The sequence below is a fragment of the Hordeum vulgare genome, chromosome 1H (assembly GCF_904849725.1).
Source record: "Hordeum vulgare subsp. vulgare chromosome 1H, MorexV3_pseudomolecules_assembly, whole genome shotgun sequence".
In the NCBI taxonomy this organism is placed as follows: domain Eukaryota; kingdom Viridiplantae; phylum Streptophyta; class Magnoliopsida; order Poales; family Poaceae; genus Hordeum; species Hordeum vulgare.
In genome coordinates this window covers 305897816-305915658 of record NC_058518.1, presented here as the reverse complement: position 1 = coordinate 305915658, position 17843 = coordinate 305897816, and the positions used below count along the sequence as shown (strand labels likewise).

Here is a 17843-nt window from a genome sequence, read left to right as displayed (position 1 = left end):
TTATTCATCCTACCAATAAATTTGATGAATCTATTGACAGAATAAACATGAAACTCTGTGGTCAGTGATTCAACCTTTCTGGGATGATTGATAACATTTTTATCATAGTACCACACAAGATCCTGTGTCTGAATTGGTTTTGGCCAAGTCTGGTTTGCATTCAACCAAGAAAATACAATAACACTGTTCCAAAAAGTAACCTCTGTGATAGAATAATATGATATCTACAGCACATATCACTATTATTTTAGGCATCTACAGTAGCTCGCGTAAAGGCTGAGTTCGCAAACATATATACAGATAGACCATGCAAGATGCAACTTAAACTGCTTATCTGACTGGCATGTTTACAATATGGAAAATAGGAAATAAATTGCGGCCTTGACATTAGAGGAAAACATCTGAGAAGCCAAAGAAAGACTAATCTTGTAGAGCTGGAACAGGATATAGATTAAACTGAACATATCACCACCACTCATTTCAGTACTTAGTAGTCACCTGATAACCTGTGAGATTTACTTTCTCAAGGAGCATGTTTGTGGCAGTAACTTCATCATGACTGCCAATGAAGGATTAGTTTAGAGTGCTTAAACACAAAGAAAAATTCCTAAGAACTCGAATCAAACACCTTAGAATTACCATAAACCAAGAACTTCTGGTCGTAAAACACTAAAGCGATCAACAAATTCTTCAAATGTCCGCCTTGTCGGATATCCTAGACAGCTTATTCTTATTGCCTCTAGCACCCCCTGTATACAAAATATAACAGTGTTACTCTCAAAACGCTAGTTCTTAGAAAACTGCAAAAGGCCCAAATTTTGGCATAGTGACCCCAACGGGGGTCGGTAGAAAAGTTTTCATAATTGGCCCAAATTTGTGAAGCACAACCCCCCAGAAACCTTAGGCCTGCACTAAGCCACACTCCCAAGCGAGTGCACTGTTACTTCTCATTCCCGATAAGTAATGCCTCAACTCTCACTGCCCACTCTCCCACATGTACCACACGATAACACAATGCAGCAGCTGAAAATCCCCAAACCCGACCTTGCTAGGCTGCAAGGATAGCCACTCCCTCCCAGGCCAACATAGTGTGCCAGTTAGTTGCACCTTCCTTCAACTCTTCCAATGCCGGTGCTTATGTTTCCTCTTGGTTCTCCACCTTTCCTCCTATTCTATGATAGAAGTTGTATTTATGTTTGTGAAAAGAACAGCTACACCGAATGTATAATTCTACACCACGTAGAAGATTTAGGGATAGATGGTGGCTGTTAAGCTTCATGAACTAACCAACGCAACCAAAAGTCCGAACTGGTGGAATGGGCTAGTGCAATCCACATATAGTATAACACCCCCTCTCACGTGTGACGTGGAAGACAAGTCAACACGTGAAATCGGAAGAGAGCGACGGCGCGCGAAACTCATGTATGACTCAAGTGGACCTTGTATAAATATCAGTGTGTACACTGCAGTAAGAAGAAAAAAATCAAGTACATACTTCCAGTAAATAACTAAAAATGCTATAATTTCTTACCCCACATCGAAGTTGCTGGAGAACATTACTGTTCTCAAAAATTGCTGGTTTGAGAACATTATTAGGCTTTATGCAGCGCATGTAATGTGGTTCTGTTGCGCTGAGAGTTTCCAACAAACCTTGTAATTGTTGCTGTTATGTTACAGATAAAAAATTTATAAATTGTCATAACAAATCTAGTACAGACTGAAATAAAATAAGCAATGACTTCTTTACCTTAAAGCTCGAACCTATTGATGTGAACTTTGTGGATTTACTCGATTTAGTCGATTCTTCAGAAAGAGGAAAAAGACTTGAAACAAATGGACATGTAGAAGCATGTAACAAATCTTGATGCTCGTTTACAGCATAATCTATGTTCTTATCTAAGAATAGATCCGTTTGGTATGTAACCTACAAAAGAAAGAAGTTATTACATAAGTGTGTCAACCTCAACTGTAGAGACTCAAATGTGGTGGCACTACCTTACCCAACTGACTAATCCATCACCAGTGTAGAAGTACAGATTCTATGTTGTACGATTGTTTTGGGGGGGTTCTTCTTTTTACAGCATTGATTATATTATAGTTCATGTCCAAGCGAAAAGAGATGAAGACATATATGACTGGAAAAGGTGGTCAGTGTACTATCACAAATACTCCATCCGTTTCAAATTAATTGAAGTTCTAGCTTTGTTCTAAGTAAAAAACATAGATTTGAACAAGTCCAAAAAAATATTAACATCTACAACACCAAATTAGTTTCACTAGATTGATAATAACGTTAGAAGTATATTGTGTTTAAGATAGAGATAGGAGTTAGAAATAGAATATGTTTAACTCATGTACGACTTGCCCTCTACTCCAAGTCTCTCTCCCCTCACATGTATTCCTATATATACCCCTAGAAGGGTTAGATCAACACAACAACACAAATATTAGTCATCTATATTTTCCACATGGTATCAGAGCGGTTAGTCTCACGACGCCGATCCTAGGACCTTCCACCACTTCCGCGACGCGCCATCCCCCGGGGAGATTAATCTCCTCTTCCCGGGGGCGCGGCACCCAGTCTCGATCAAAGATCGGATTGGTTCTTTAGATTAGATTAGATCCCAATTTTGATAAATTTCAATTCGTAGATTAGATCCAATTAGCCACAAATAAAATTCCTAGATTAGATCCTCACGACCCTCTAATCTCCGGTGAAAATCAGTGCAAAATCGATGCATATGACAGCGCATGACACGATCCGTAAGGTCTATGTGCGCGAGATTATCCAAGCAAGATTCAATCTCCGCCTGTGTTGAGCCTCCCAAGACATCGACAACACATCGCACGCCAGCACAGGACACGGACGCGTAGCTCGTCGGAACACCAGCCAGCTGCCACACCCGCAACGAATCACGCAGGGTACTGCATGCAGCCATGCATGTGCTCGGCGCTCCTCCAGTGCATGCATCCATGCATGTGCTCGGCGACTCCTCCAGAGCATGCAAAGCTCCAGGCCATGACTCCTGCGCCTGTCGTGGAGCACCGAGCCGACTCCAACGCATCTCGTCGGCCGCGCACCTCTGTGACACAAGCAGAGCCCATGTGTTCACGTCCATGAATGGAATCCAGGCTCCATCTAGGCTCAAGGCTGCGTACGTGTACAAGATTAAGAGGCTCCACCTGAAGTACGTCTGATCTGCATCGATCCTCGGCATATCATCAAGTTGGACAACTACACCGATCGTTCTGCGCTGCATCAAGCCAAACTACATCAGATTCATCGTCGAGCACACTACGAGAAGCAACATCGACATGCATCACCCACACGCCAGGCCGGTGTGGAAAGTGATGCAATTCTTCATCGACTTCTCCGGCACGACACGGCATCGACACTTGGTCGCCGCAAGGGATGCCTTCAAGCGACACATTATCGTCGACACGCTGATGCAACGCCATCGCCGACGCTTCATTGCCAAGGTCTTCATAAACATGGTCTTCATCAACATCTTCGTCAACACACCGCCGCTGCCTTGTCCACAAGATGGACACCTAGCGTCCTTTGACAGATTTTTTGTGCAAGACGCGACCTCGACGTCGACCACGTCATCCACGACGACACTAGTGCATCGACACGGCGTCACTATATTGACATCCCCTACACGGCCTCACGATTCTGGCAAAACCGATGTGTGCTCGATGGGTTTCCTCCGGTCCTGGCAAAACCGGTGGACACATCGCCAACGGCACCCTCTGACATCCGCAAGGTGCATCGTCCACGTCTGCAGCTCCATCATAGCGCATTTTTTTGTGCCTCCGGCTTTGTGCGGCTTCATCATCCACGACGATCACACATTGACCACGTCTACCTCGACCACGGCTACATCACCATGATCGGCTACCTCGACATCGACATTAATGGCTTGGTCTACAACAATTCATCGGCAAAAACTCCAGTCAACAGCGTCCGCGTCGTCACTAGCGTCCACGCCACTCTCGTTGTGACTGCGGGGGGGAATAGAGGAGACACAAGGAAGGCACCAGAAGGGGACGCAGTCACCGCCCTAGGTGTCGACCCATCAAAGACGCAGTTGATGATGGCGCGGTGGAGGAGATGACAGAGGTGCAAGACTTCAAATTCAATCGCAATTGTCCGCTTCACCCCCGCTACGACTGAGGGGGAATGTTAGAAGTATATTGTGTTTAAGATAGAGATAGGAGTTAGAGATAGAATATGTTTAACTCATGTACGACTTGCGCTCTACTCCAAGTCTCTCTCCCCTCACATGTACTCCTATATATACCCATACAAGGGTTAGATCAACACAATAACACAAATATTAGTCATCTATATTCTCCACAAATAAAACAGGGTGTGACTAGGGCTCAGTCGACTTAGACTTGGTTAAGCAGATATCAGCATGTTTTGTTAAGTATTTTTTGTATTTTATGTTTTTGTGTTTTACTTATTTCAATTGCAAGTGAAAAAATTAGGAAATAAAAAATCATGCCCCCAACACGCGGTGAAAAAGAAGAACCAAAAGACAAGTGAATCACATTGTTTATTGCCTTCGTTAGTCTCAGGTACATATATAGAAGGGAGTCCCTACATGCAGGGCACTACCTAGGAGATGGCGTTGGACTACGAAACACCCTGGAGACTAGGTCTATCGGTTATAACAAACATATCCAGATATACATCATAGGTTGTACATAACGTGACAGTTCAACACCCCCCACCCCTGCAGTCCGAACGGCGCCCGGTAAGACGTTCAGACTAGAGCGAAAGTCACAAAAAACTGAAGGCGACAAGCCCTTGGTGAACACATCAGCAAACTGAGATGTGGTCGGGACCTGGAGCACTTTGACCTCACCAAGGGCCACGTGATCATGGACAAAATGCAGGTCGGTCTCCACATGCTTGGTGCGCTGATGTTAGACGGGGTTGGAGGAAAGATGCACATCACTCACATTCTCGCAATACACGACTGTAGCTCTGTGAGGAGGGCGATGAAGCTCAGCGAGAAGTTGGCAAAGCCAGCATGACTCAGCCACACAGTTAGCAACTGCATGGTACTCTGCCTCAGCGTTGGAGCGGGAGACGGTGTGTTGGCGTTTGGACGACCAAGAGACCAAATTAGAGCCGAGGAACACACAGAAGCCCGAGGTGGATCGCCGGGTGTCAGGGCAACCCGCCCAGTCAGCATCACTATAGGAAATGAGGTCATGAGAGGAGCGGTAGAGCTGGAGGCCGAAGTGGGTCGTACCGCGGATGTAGCGAAGGACACGCTATATTGTATATCCATCGGGGCATGCATGACCAGACGAAGTTGTTGCACGGCATAGGAGATGTCAGGGCGGGTGAGCGTGAGGTACTGAAGAGCACCGGCAAGACTGCGGTAGTGGGTGGGATCGGAGTAGGGTGTGCCGCCGGTGCCGGAGAGCTTACTACTCGTGTCGACTGGTGTGAAGATGGGTTTGCAGTTAAGCATGCGAGCACGGTCAAGAATCTCGAGGGCCTACGGCTCCTGTGAGAGAAACAAGCATGTGGTGGAGCTGTGGACATTAACCTCGAGAAAGTGGTGTATGTCACCACGGTCACTCATCGAGAACTCACGAGTGAGGGAGGTGACGATGGATTGGAGGAGTGCGGGAGCGCTGGCAGTGAGTATGATGTCGTCAACATAAACGAGAAGATAGGCAAGGGCGTCACCACGCCGCATGATGAAAAGAGGTGTCACACTGGGAGGACACAAAGCCCAGGGAGTGAAGGAACTTGGTGATTCGTAGGAACCACGTGCAGGGTGCTTGCTTGAGCCCGTAGAGTGATTTGTTGAGACGACAAACGTGGGAGGGATGAATGGTATCGAGGAAGCCGGAGGGCTGCTGGCAGTAGATAGTCTCGACAAGGTCACCATGGAGAAAGGCATTCTTAATATCCATCTGTCTAATGGTCCAAGCGTTGGCCGTGGCGATGCTGAGGACGACGCGAATGGTGGCCGGTTTGACCACGGGGCTGAACGTCACCCCGTAGTCGACCCTCGGCTGCTGTGTGAAGCCATGGTGGCCGGTTTGATCACAATGTATTAATTGGAAAGGAGCACTAGTGTAGGTGGTGGAGGTACGGAATGGAAGGAGGGTGTGCTTGCCAAGCTGACACGCCGTACATAAATGGGAGGGACGAGGTTCATTATTACATGCGGAAAGAAAATCTAAAGAAAAACAAGAAAATATCGAGGAGCTGGGGTGTCCAAGCTGCCGGTGCCAAAGATCACGCGTAGAAACCACTAAGGCGCCGGTTGGAGCTCCATTATTTCCGGTGAAGGGGTAAAGATCGTCGTCATTGTTGACCCTCAGAAGTACCTCCTTTGTGGATAGGTCCTTCACAGAAAAACCAAGAGGGTCAAATTCAACCGAACATAAATTATCGCAAGTAAATTTGCTAACGGAAATAAGATTCTTGACTATGTTGGGAGAGAGGAGAATGTGGCGGAGATAAAAGGGTTTCGGAGCGAGAGTGGCAGTACCGGTGCCAAGAACAGGGAGGCGTGAGCCATTGTCAACAATAATATGACGAGTATAGGGCTAATAAGGGATGGAACGTAGACAAGGTACATGGATCGCCGGTGACGTGTGAGGCCGCGCCCGTGTCTATGATCCATTCAGCTCCGACAAGGAAGGCCGAGCAGTAGCTGGGCGCGGCATGGAACATGGCAGAGGCATCCCAGGCGGGTGGCGCTGCAGCGTAGGGTGTTGGAGCGGCAGGCATCGAAGGACTGGAGTACAGGACGGGGTAGGCCTACGTGGACGGACCTGGACGAGGGGCGAGGATGCCGCTGGAATTGGGAGGAATCCAGGGGGCTCGTTGCGGAGGGAAGGGCATCCCCATGGGGGCGAAGTAGCCCAACCACAGTTGCCCGCCCGCACCACGTCCAGCGGGGGCGTCACCGCGCCCACGGCCGCCGCCTCCAGTGGGTGCACGGTCGCCGCCGCGATCCCCGTGGTCGCCACGGTCGTCGGAACGATCGGCACCACAATCCTCATGCTGGACAGCCAGAACCTGGGCGCCCTCGGTGCGAGCACACCGGTCCATGGAGAGCTCGGCGAGCACCAGGCAGGACCGCGCCTGGCTGAAGGTGCGCAGCGGCACATTGGACTGGAGGATCGCCGCTTGCATCGCAAACCGCGGCCCCAGCCCATCAAGCATCTACAGGGTGAGGGTGCGATCCGAGGAAGAGGAAGACAACAAAGGATATAGTAGAACTTATGGAATTGACTATGACGAGGCGTTTGCTCCCGTGGCAAAGATGAACATGGTAAGGATATTAGTCTCATGTGCTACAAACTTTGGGTGGAAGATGCATCAATTAGATGTCAAGAATGCTTTCTTGCATGGTGAGTTGCATGAAGAAGTGTACATGGAGATACCACAAGGTTTTGGTACTTCAAAGACTACGGGGAAGGTATGCAGGCTGAATAAATCCCTGTATGGACTGAAGCAATCACCAAGGGCATGGTTTGATAGGTTCAAACGTGTTGTCCGTAGTATGGGGTATGGTCAGTGTAACGGTGACCACACGATGTTCTACAAGCACTCTGATGGGAAGATCACCATTCTCGTTGTTTATGTGGATGTCATTATCATCACTATAGATGAAAGGAGGAAATAGAGAGATTGAAGGGCTGTTTGAGCAAAGGAGTTTGAGGTAAAGGATTTGCCTAACCTAAAATACTTCCTTGGCACTGAAGTGGCTCGAACAGAGAGGGGAATCTCTTTGTGCCAACGAAAATATACCTTGGATCTCTTGAGTGACATGGGCATGATGGGATGTCGTACTGCCCCTACTCCAATTGAACAAAATCACCAAGTGACAGCACAATCAGGAGAGCTAGTGAATAAGGAAGATTATCAGAAATTGGTTGGGAGGTTGTTGTACTTGTGTCATATCAGGCCAGACATTACGCATGCTATGACGGTGGTGAGCAGATACATGCATGAACCAAGGAGTGGGCATCTTGATATTGTGCACAGAATCCTGAGATACTTGAAGGGGACTCCGGGTAAAGGGTTGTGGTTTGGGAAGAGTGAACATCTTGAGGTGGATGGCTATAGTGACTCTGACTGGGCCAGTTGTCAAGGTGATAGAAGATCAACTTCTACCTACTGCGTGTTTGTGGGAGGAAATTTGGTGTCATGGAGAAGCAAGAAACAGCCGGTTGTGTCTAAATCAACAACAGAAGCTGAGTATAGAGCATTATCTCAAGGGTTGTGTGAGATGCTCTGGATGAAGTACCTACTGAGCGAGTTGAAACTTCTGAGGAAGGGATCCTTGAAGGTGTGGTGTGACAATCAGTCACCTATAGCCATCGCTAATAACCCAGTTCAACATGATAGGACAAAGCATGTGGAAATTGATCGCTTCTTCATTAAGGAGAAACTTGATGCTGAGATCATCAGCCTTACTCATGTCAGCTCTGGGCAGCAGTTTGCAGATTGTTTGACAAAGGAACTGGGAACAAAGGACTGTAACTTGGCATGTGATAAGATGGAGTGATAGATATCTACAACCATCTTGAAAGGGAGTGTTGAACCGGCATTGGGCCCAACCCATCCTCTTATCTCTTAGGGCTCAAGCCCACGTAGTGGGACTGACCTAGAAGGAGGCACCCAACCATCCCGTCCCTATCCCAGCCGCCACACACACACACACACACACACACACACGGGAGGAACACACGCGAGGTACCGCTCTCCCTCTCCATCCCAACAAATACAAATCCCATTATGGGGCAGAATTATGTTTATTTGTTGTTGCTCTCGATCATGTAGAGCTCCAAGTAAGTTTGAGCTATATTTCATTCAAAGTAGTATAGTCTGAGATTCCTCGTTTTGCTGTCACTACTCAGTACTCACTACGATGAATGCATCAACAGTACAAATCAAATCCAACATGTGTTTTACACAACTGTTTATTCACTAAGACAGACTTGAGAAATTTGTCACTTACATTTCCCGCATAGTGATGAATAGTAAAATCAGACCGTGAAAATTTTGGCCTGCTGAAGTGTGGATTGTCCTTGAATTTTTGATATAGCTTTTCAGCGAATGTTTCATGGTTCGAATTTCGCAACATGCTGAAGTACAAGATAAGGTATGTTAGGAAGAATCAGATAATAATCAAACAGAAAAGGAACCTACACCATTGCGTGTACATACCAAGTCTCATCCAGTAGAGCAATTATCCCCCCTGGTTTCTGCATTGCAGGAAATCAGAAATCAGACATAAGATCTCATCGCATGGCTCCACCTCATTGGAACTGATCAGTGGATTCTATGTAATCACAAGATATGCATATAACTGAGATATTCTAGTCTGTTCACTAATTCTGACCAAAAACCAATTTCACATCCAGTTCTGGGTTTTACTTCTATATAGAAACAAGGATCAAAATGAGAGGTTAGTGTGTGCCAAGAACTATCAATATAGGAAAGTGTATATAGATAATAGCAAGATGTTGCAACAAACACTAAATGTTGTAGCAATTGGGCCTTAGATTATTTATTATTGGGCCAAAAGGCCGGGATATGCACATGTACAAGAGTATGGCAAAAATGCAAGGAACACCATATGCAAGAGAGAAACTACACAACTACAGTAGTATGACTAGTATACTTAGCAGTTCACCTTCTCAATGAGATCAAGAATCTCTTGGTTGTCCACAAACTGGATGTAACTCCAATCAATCTCTTCTTTTGTATATTCTTCTTGCTCCATCTTAAAAACATGCTGCTCGCGGAAAATTGTAGAATTAGTGTAAAACTAAATTGTCCATAATATAACATAAGTACAACATTTTAACAGTTAGGCCTCAACTCCCTAACCTGATTGAAGTGTTGCTGGAGCTTCTCATTGGTTAAGTTGATACAGAACTGTTCGAAACTGTGGCATAGCAAAATATCAACATAAAGAAGGTATCATCCCCCATATTATGTGCAGATAATTTCATGCCAATTGGTAGTAATTATTAATTAGAGAATTATTCGAGTTGAAAATACTATAGTGACCTATCTCTACGCTATTGTATTTTTCATGCCTAAAAGCAAAGGGTTGTGTAGATAGCATCGAGTTGAAAATATTTTGCACGCTTCCCTATTTTTCTTCCATATTCACATGCTTTCACAAGTTTCCTCTGAGGCACATGCCATGTGTTATGTTAGAGTGCTATATATGTAGCCATTTAACCTTTCGTATTTACCCTATTGTATAAGGGGTTTTCTGCATATTACACACCTGTACATGTATATATACTGGCCTATGGCCTCCTGAAAATATAAGTTGCATATTTTCTAACATGGTATCAGAGCATCATTTTCTACTTTTTAGGGCAATCAAATGGGAGCTCTTTCTTGCCCAATAAACGCCATCAACAAATCTAACCAATGTTGGTTCAGTTTCGTAATACAGATACCCAGCCAAAGCAAAATCGCAAAATCACACTCAATCTTTCGTAGCAGTAGCATGTGTCTGGGCAACTGAGCAATTGACTATAGCAGCTTGTAGCAACAGCATGCAAAGATGTGAATGCTACCATCCAATAATGAGATCTTTCCAAAAATGCCAATGCTATATTAGCAACCCTGTTGTTGTGTTGCTACTACCAGTCGACTGCAAAAAAAGAACGCATATAACTTCCAGCCTACATGATGTCCTCATTAATGTCAGCTACACAATGTTTAGTCCATCAAGGTTTTCCTCTTAGGGGTAATGCTATAGAGTAAAAATCGTCCTGAAATCTTAACTATGATTCTGATTCTGCATATATAAGTCACTGCATACGTTTAACATACTAGCAAAAGGGCCCGTGCGTTGCAACAGGAGAAAAGAAATCATAATCTTCAATGACCATGATCACATTTTACTGCATCACCAAGATACACTATCACTCTCAGTTTCGTGAAATCATAAACATTTTTTGAACTCGTGAACATATTTGAAATCATGATCATTTTTCGAATTCATGAACACCTTTACAAATTTTCAAACGTTTTATAAAATCAATAATAGTTTTTGGATTCATGAACATTTTATACTATTTGTAAAGATCTATTTAAAACTGTGAACATTTTTCAAACAATTTTTTTGAATCGGCGAACATTTCTGGAATGGACGAAATTGGTGGAACAATTTTTGAAATTCACAAACATTGTTTTTATTTAACGAACATTTTTTTAAATGCATGATCATTTTTTGAATCAGCAAATATTTTATGAATGAATAAACTATTTTGTAAATCACGAACAGTTTTTTGAATTTTTAGGATATTTTTCCATTCATGAACATTTCTGAATTTGCGATATTTTGTTCAATTTCATCGACATTTTTTAATACACAAACTTCTGTAAAAATCATGAACATTTTTTTATTTCCCGGAAAAACAAAATAAAAATTTGGAACATTTTGAATAAACATTTTTTGAATCTGCAATCATTTTATGATTTATTAAACATTTTATTTCAAAAATCCCATTTAATTTATTTTTCAGAACTTTTTTTAAGTCCCAAATTATTTAAATTAAAAAATCAAAAGAAAAAGAAAAAGAAAAAAGAAAAAGAAAAGGAAAAAGAAAAAAAAATAGAAAACAAGCCGCCCGGACATGGGCGAGCTCAAACAGGTTGTTGCGTCTTCTCCTAGCGTGAGCGCAGTATAGGAGGTCCCTACTGCATGGGTCGGCCAGGCGGGGGATTCCCCTGTGTGAAACACTTTTAATCACTTATAGATGGCATTGGTGGGTAATATTCTATAACTTTGGGGACAATTTTCATGACGTACCGCAAGAAGCAAAAAGCCCTTTTATTATTAGGTATAGAATAGCTATATCTCATTTGGTGGAATAAGCCAAGTTTCTCTGTTTTGCAGAAGTACAACCTAAGCAGTGAAGTTAATGAGATATTTGAAATACAACCTAAGCAGTGAAGTTAATGAAATATTTATACAATGACGTTCCCGCTGACTGAAAGGAACTCAATGAATACTTCTTTGCAGCAAATATTCTAGTTTATTGTTTTATTAAGATTAAGACTGCATTTAGCATAGTGGTGGATGTGATAATCTTATTAGACTAACCAGTTTTTGTATGTATTATGTTGGCTAACCAAATTATGTTTATTTTTGCAGCCATTTTCCAACAGCAGATTATAAACAAGTTCAGCACAACACAGTTCAGCAACCGCAAACTGAGCCTAACACAGGGCCAAATGCAAAAGCGTTCCAGACAACTACCTGTTTGTCTTGAAACTTTCAAATCCATAAATATCCAGCACACCGATCAAAAGCTTTGAAGTAGGATCCTGTCCTATTGTCGTATTGATCTTATTCACAAGCCTAAAGAACAGAAGTGTAAGTTATTGTTCTGCCAATGGCAGTGAAATACTAGGTGGCAACATGACAATTACCTTCTACACTAATGTTTTGAAACTTACCAATCAAACAAACGGGAGTAAACGATTCTGGCCAATGCATCTCTACTAAGAGCTGCTGCTCGTGAATCCAAGTTTCTTACAATACTCTCACCACGTGTTACCATAACACGCTTACATAAAGATTCCTCCAGAGACTTTTCATCACACCTGCACAGTATTGCCAAATGCATGTCATGTCAAAGATGACCGAAAAATATTGTGGACAGAACCCTGGACCAGGAGTATTACATGAAAAGCTCCGCAGCTGTCCGGAGATGGAACTGGGATTTGTCATCTTTGGGTACAGAAGAATCTTCTTCGCTCCCTTCTGAAAATTCCACATTGCCCAGATGAAGAATAGCAGCTACAACTCTGAATATGGCATCCTGCGATGCAACAGACATCCTAAGCAAAGATGACCTTTCTGATGAACTAAGCTAGTTTCAAACAAAACCTTGGGCTTACCTGCTCATCAAAACTAATGCCTACAATATCCATTGCTCTCCTGGTTGCTATATATTCTGAAGAATCATCCATTCCATCAAGCTTAATGCAGTTAGACTGATTGAGATAATGAAACAATGAGGCATCTCCCAATTTATATCTCTCACGGTCCTGAAACACAAGTATTTGAGTACAGATCAGAAGTTGTAGTTAATGTGGTTCACCAAAAAAGATAAATGGCAACTAAGAGCGCAAATTATAATGGCTACCCTAACTGAAACAGGTAAAGCAAATAAGAGGCAATACCAACACAGTGTATTATATATTTTATGCTTGCCGTTAAACGCCTGAAGAACTAATAGCAAAGAACTATTTCCTACAGAGAAAGTAATTTAATAATGTGGCATGTCAACTGACTAAGTGTATAACGCGGTATCTCTGATGGCACAGATTATGTGCAGATGGTATGTTTGTACCCAGTTTGCAGTTTTCTATTACACAGATTATCCAGAAACACATTCATATCATAATCACAAAAGCACCCCTTCTGATGACACGCAGAAAATTAGAAAATATAGTGATTCCACAAATTTTAGTTACAGACTTACAGTATCCTACACATTAATTTAATCGTGATGGCCATGTTACCTCTGGTGGCGCAGCACATAGCATGTAAAAGCAGTGATAATTTCTTTCTGGGTCAGATATTTGACAGACGCGAGATCTTTCCAAAAGGTAAGTCCTTATAGCAGCTCCTGAGATCTTCCCAGTCTGATCAAACTGAAGCTCAACAAATTTGCCGAAACGACTGCATTATGAGGCACAAGAAATGTGTAGAGCCATATTGTAAGAAGAAAAACGTAAACTTCTGCTAAATACACAAATACTATCAATGAAAACAAGGTAAAGTAACAGAATCATAGTTCCATTGAAGTTCATTACCTTGAATTATTATTCCTGACTGTTTTTGCATTTCCAAATGCCTCGAGAACAGGATTGGACTATGGTAATCGAACAGGTAAATTGGAAAACAAAAGTCAGTGATATAACATTATCTTTAATTAATGAAATACGAATTTGATGCAGTCCTGAAGAATGAAAGGATGGATTACAAAATAGTCAAAAATGATAGCCCATAATCCGCGTATCCAGTATTTCATGGTTGTTTAAGAGAAATAGAGCAATAATGAGTGCCTCACCTCCAGCACTTGTTGTTGCACTGACCTTCCACCAGATTCAACTTTGCCACCCATAAAAGCAAGATATTGCATAAGCATTTTAGTGCTTTCTGTCTTACCAGCTCCACTTTCGCCACTCACCAAAATGGCTTGACTGATACCACAATTCATCATAAGCCTGCACCATGGATATTTTAAGATATATATACAAATTCAAGCACACATAAAAAACTCAAAAGCTCGTTGTTTTCTGAAAACACACCTATATGCACGGTCTGCCATGGCAAAAGGATGGGGACTCAGCTCACCAAATTCGACTCCTTTGTACATTTCCATCATATGATCATTATAAAGGTGAGGAAGTCTTTGAAACGGATTTACAGCTATCAATATGTTCCCAGTATAAGTCTGGAAGAACAGTTTAATCAATTAAATTGGGTGAGGATGTTACCATATTAACAACTAACCAATTAGAGCAGGTCAAACATAAATAGTGTTGATAAATTCCAAGTTCCATAATTGTACAAACTACAAACACTAAATAGTAAGCACAACTACACAAGTGAAATGTTGTAGACTACAAAACATAAGAACTGACAATTGTACAGGTGTAAATTCATTAAATAATTTAACTACCAGCCTAGAGAAAATATGTGCATTATCAAATATCAATGGCATAAGAAGAAATGATATGCTGCACCACTTAACTCACATATATTTCATTCATTCCATATCTTGACTTCAAGTTCCGGAGGACTCCTGGTTCATGTAGATAAGCTAGCCTTGTCATATCCTCAACACCACAGCGTTTTACTTCTACATCCTTAGGATAGACGCTTGACACATTTGCAGTAACCTGTAATAAGATAAGAAGTTGAGAGTAAGTACACAAATGTTCGATTTTAGTTAGGATTTCTTTCAGTGCATTACCTTACAATTAAGAGCTACAGGCATAGGATTCTGGCACTAGCAAATTCACAGTTGGAAGCTAAATAATGATTAACTGAGATTCAACAAGTATCTCAGGAGAAAAATGTAATAGCCCTGGTAGCATGAGTAGAAATGATCCACATTTGGTCTATACACATTAATAAATTTTAATTTTCAAGGAAGAATGCATATTATCTAGAAACTGAGAGTACCTTCTTCCCAGAAGTGCAGTTTATTATTAGTTCATCCCCATGGACCTCCTCCACCAGACCATCAATCCAAGCCACATCAGCATCCTCGACCCAAACATGAGAACCCACTGTAAAGCGGCCCATGGATGCCTACAATTGAATATTCATAAACGCATGAGGAGGGCATGGTATCGTGAACCAATGATATTGTTACCTGACTGAATCAAGACTGAAAATAATAATAATAACAATAAAGCCAAAATATCAACGAATGATCACAACCCTGGAGCAACATTACTGACAAACAGAGAGTCGAGCAGTTATGGAATACCAAGTGCTACAGCCCCATTGTGTCGGTGTTACAACTAGTAATTACAAAATACACAACCTAAGTTCGTTGATCAAAGAATAAAACGTAAACTGGAAACGGAAATAAATTTTCAGAAAGCATCACTGTACATTATCCCATTATTTAGGTGGACATTGATTCAAGACGAGGAACAGAAAAGAGAGTATACAAATTCTAATTTTCTCAAGTGATGCTAGCCAGTAATATCATATAACCCCTATGTAAGTGCCATTAGGCTCAATTCCCTATGTAGAGTCCTAAAGTGAACATTTCTACTGAATGGCATTGTACTCATACTCCCTCCTTTCCGGTTTATAGGGCTCATCTCAAAAATTTCAGATTTCCATTATATTAGGCTCATTTTGAGTCTAATTGAATTAAAGTGCTTTGAGTCCCACGTCATATTTAATTCATAGAGTTTAGAGAAAGGAGATGGTGGCTATGCTTGCATCGTTTTTTACATCCATCATGCAAGTCCAATGAGAAGGAGGATGCTACATTTATTGCCTTGGAAATTGAATATGTGAGAAATGTTTCATTGGCTAGTTAAAACTAGTGTCATCCACTCACAATTCACCTTGGTTGATGAGATTTCAGATTTGAGCCCTATAAACCGGAAAGGAGGGAGTAAGACTTAACTAGTCAACTGCCCAAAGTGGAGTAGAAACCAGCTACGGGGATTTGTCGCTTGTTGAGGTTGACGAAATGCCAGTTCTTTGTGGCTGATGCGCATTGTTTCATGTTTTTGGCACTCGTAGTTTGGGTTAAGGTGGAGTAGTTGTGAGGCCAATTGAGATGCATGTAAAAGCATCCTTGAGCTGGCAGCCGAGGCCTGGGAATATGTTAGCTAGGACCAGTGTGTGTGGGATGTGTGCCAGGTACAATGTGGTGATGTTCGAGCTCACTTGGGCAAGGGAAGAAGTGATGCGCCAAATCTTCAATGCATTTGACAAACTGAGGGATACGGAGATGTTACCCAATTGTTAAATACTGTATGTGTTTGCAGGGGGGGCAACACCAACATGGGCGAAGCTTAGCCATCAGTAATCAGTTACCGACTGGATCGAACTAAAGCAAGAACTACTGCAATATGTGTCTGATTCAAGCATTTCAGTTCTACACTGAACCCACTCGCTCTGTTTTTAAGCTATTACAACCAACAAAAACCAGAAAATTCATACCAAACCAGAAGCTACTGTCATGGTCAGACCATCGTACGATGAAACATATGTATCAGAAAATGCACTATTGGTGCTTTTCTTCCTCTTGAAGCATACAAGCACGGTCATCGGATTGTTCAGACCACCGTGGAACCCCGATCCCGGGACTGATCCAGATCGGGGCTCGAATTCGCTGATCGCCGCTCGCACGGAACAGAAGCAACGTACCATGTGCCCCGCCGAAATCCTCGTCAATACCGCCGCTCGATCATGCGGTCACGGTCGCCGTCGCCGTCGCCGTCGCCGCTGGATCACCGCCCTGCCGCCAATGACGTCGTCGTTGACGGAGGGCGGCGCAGCGGGGAGATGTGCGGGTGTGACGGTGGGGGCGGGAAGGGGCAGCAGAGAGCGAGGCGAGCTTTGGGAGAAGCGGGAGGCGGCGCGCTGGGAGGAGTAGGTGGCGCGGGGCGTGGACGGAGCACGGTGGAGGCGGCGAGCTTGGGTGTAGAGTCGTAGAGAAGAGACGACGACTGAGCCGTGACGGGCTCGGTTTTTTTTTCTTCTTCTTCGGTACGAGTAGCGTGCGGCGTACTGTCGAATGGAATGTAACCAATCAGAAGGGAGATCCTCCCCTAATTAACCTTTCGGCCCATGTCTCGACCTCTTCTTCGCTTCGCCTCACCAGTCGAGGGGGGCACGTGCGGCGGCGACCGAGCAGTCTAGTAGCAGTAGCACCCCGGCCGAGTTCGGTGTTTCGCACGTGTGCTTGTTCGGCGACAAGGGCATCTCCAATCTAGACCCACGAAAGACCCGCATACATTCCGGCGCAGCAACTTCTTTTTTTTTAAGAAAAAGATTGCGATTATATTAGTAATAAAACATCATCATCGTTACAATCAGATAGCATCAGCAATTCCAGATGCAGAGGTAGTTGGCCCAAATAGATCACTCTCTATCACTGATCTGAGAAAGCTTAGCTAGTTCACGAGCACACTTGTTGCCCTCTCTCCCTATCTTTCGAAAAACAATGTCTGATCTAGTCTGCAGCAGCTTCCTAATCACTGTATAATGCTTTCTTCAACCTATTAAAAGGGTTGCAGGTGATAGGATGTTTGAAATAACCGTCACGCA

At 43.2% G+C, this 17843-nt stretch overlaps 1 protein-coding gene across 1 annotated transcript in view; it reads right to left on the bottom strand.

Annotated features, from left to right (window-relative positions):
* The window catches only part of LOC123432495 (myosin-8-like), a 29510-nt gene extending 12198 nt beyond the window's left edge, over nt 1–17312 (bottom strand). Inside the window, exons 1-19 of the mRNA XM_045115395.1 lie at nt 16941–17312; nt 15225–15353; nt 14795–14938; nt 14345–14490; nt 14104–14260; nt 13847–13905; nt 13553–13712; nt 12926–13075; nt 12710–12846; nt 12482–12628; nt 12282–12383; nt 9884–9941; nt 9687–9788; nt 9218–9255; nt 9009–9135; nt 1748–1924; nt 1532–1663; nt 640–749; nt 499–559 (exon numbers count right to left, since the gene is read on the bottom strand). Coding sequence (XP_044971330.1) covers nt 499–559; nt 640–749; nt 1532–1663; nt 1748–1924; nt 9009–9135; nt 9218–9255; nt 9687–9788; nt 9884–9941; nt 12282–12383; nt 12482–12628; nt 12710–12846; nt 12926–13075; nt 13553–13712; nt 13847–13905; nt 14104–14260; nt 14345–14490; nt 14795–14938; nt 15225–15353; nt 16941–16943 — 2139 coding nt within the window. The 5' untranslated portion in view covers nt 16944–17312. The remainder of the gene's footprint in view (nt 1–498; nt 560–639; nt 750–1531; nt 1664–1747; nt 1925–9008; nt 9136–9217; nt 9256–9686; nt 9789–9883; nt 9942–12281; nt 12384–12481; nt 12629–12709; nt 12847–12925; nt 13076–13552; nt 13713–13846; nt 13906–14103; nt 14261–14344; nt 14491–14794; nt 14939–15224; nt 15354–16940) is intronic.
* Nucleotides 17313–17843: the final 531 nt, after the last annotated feature.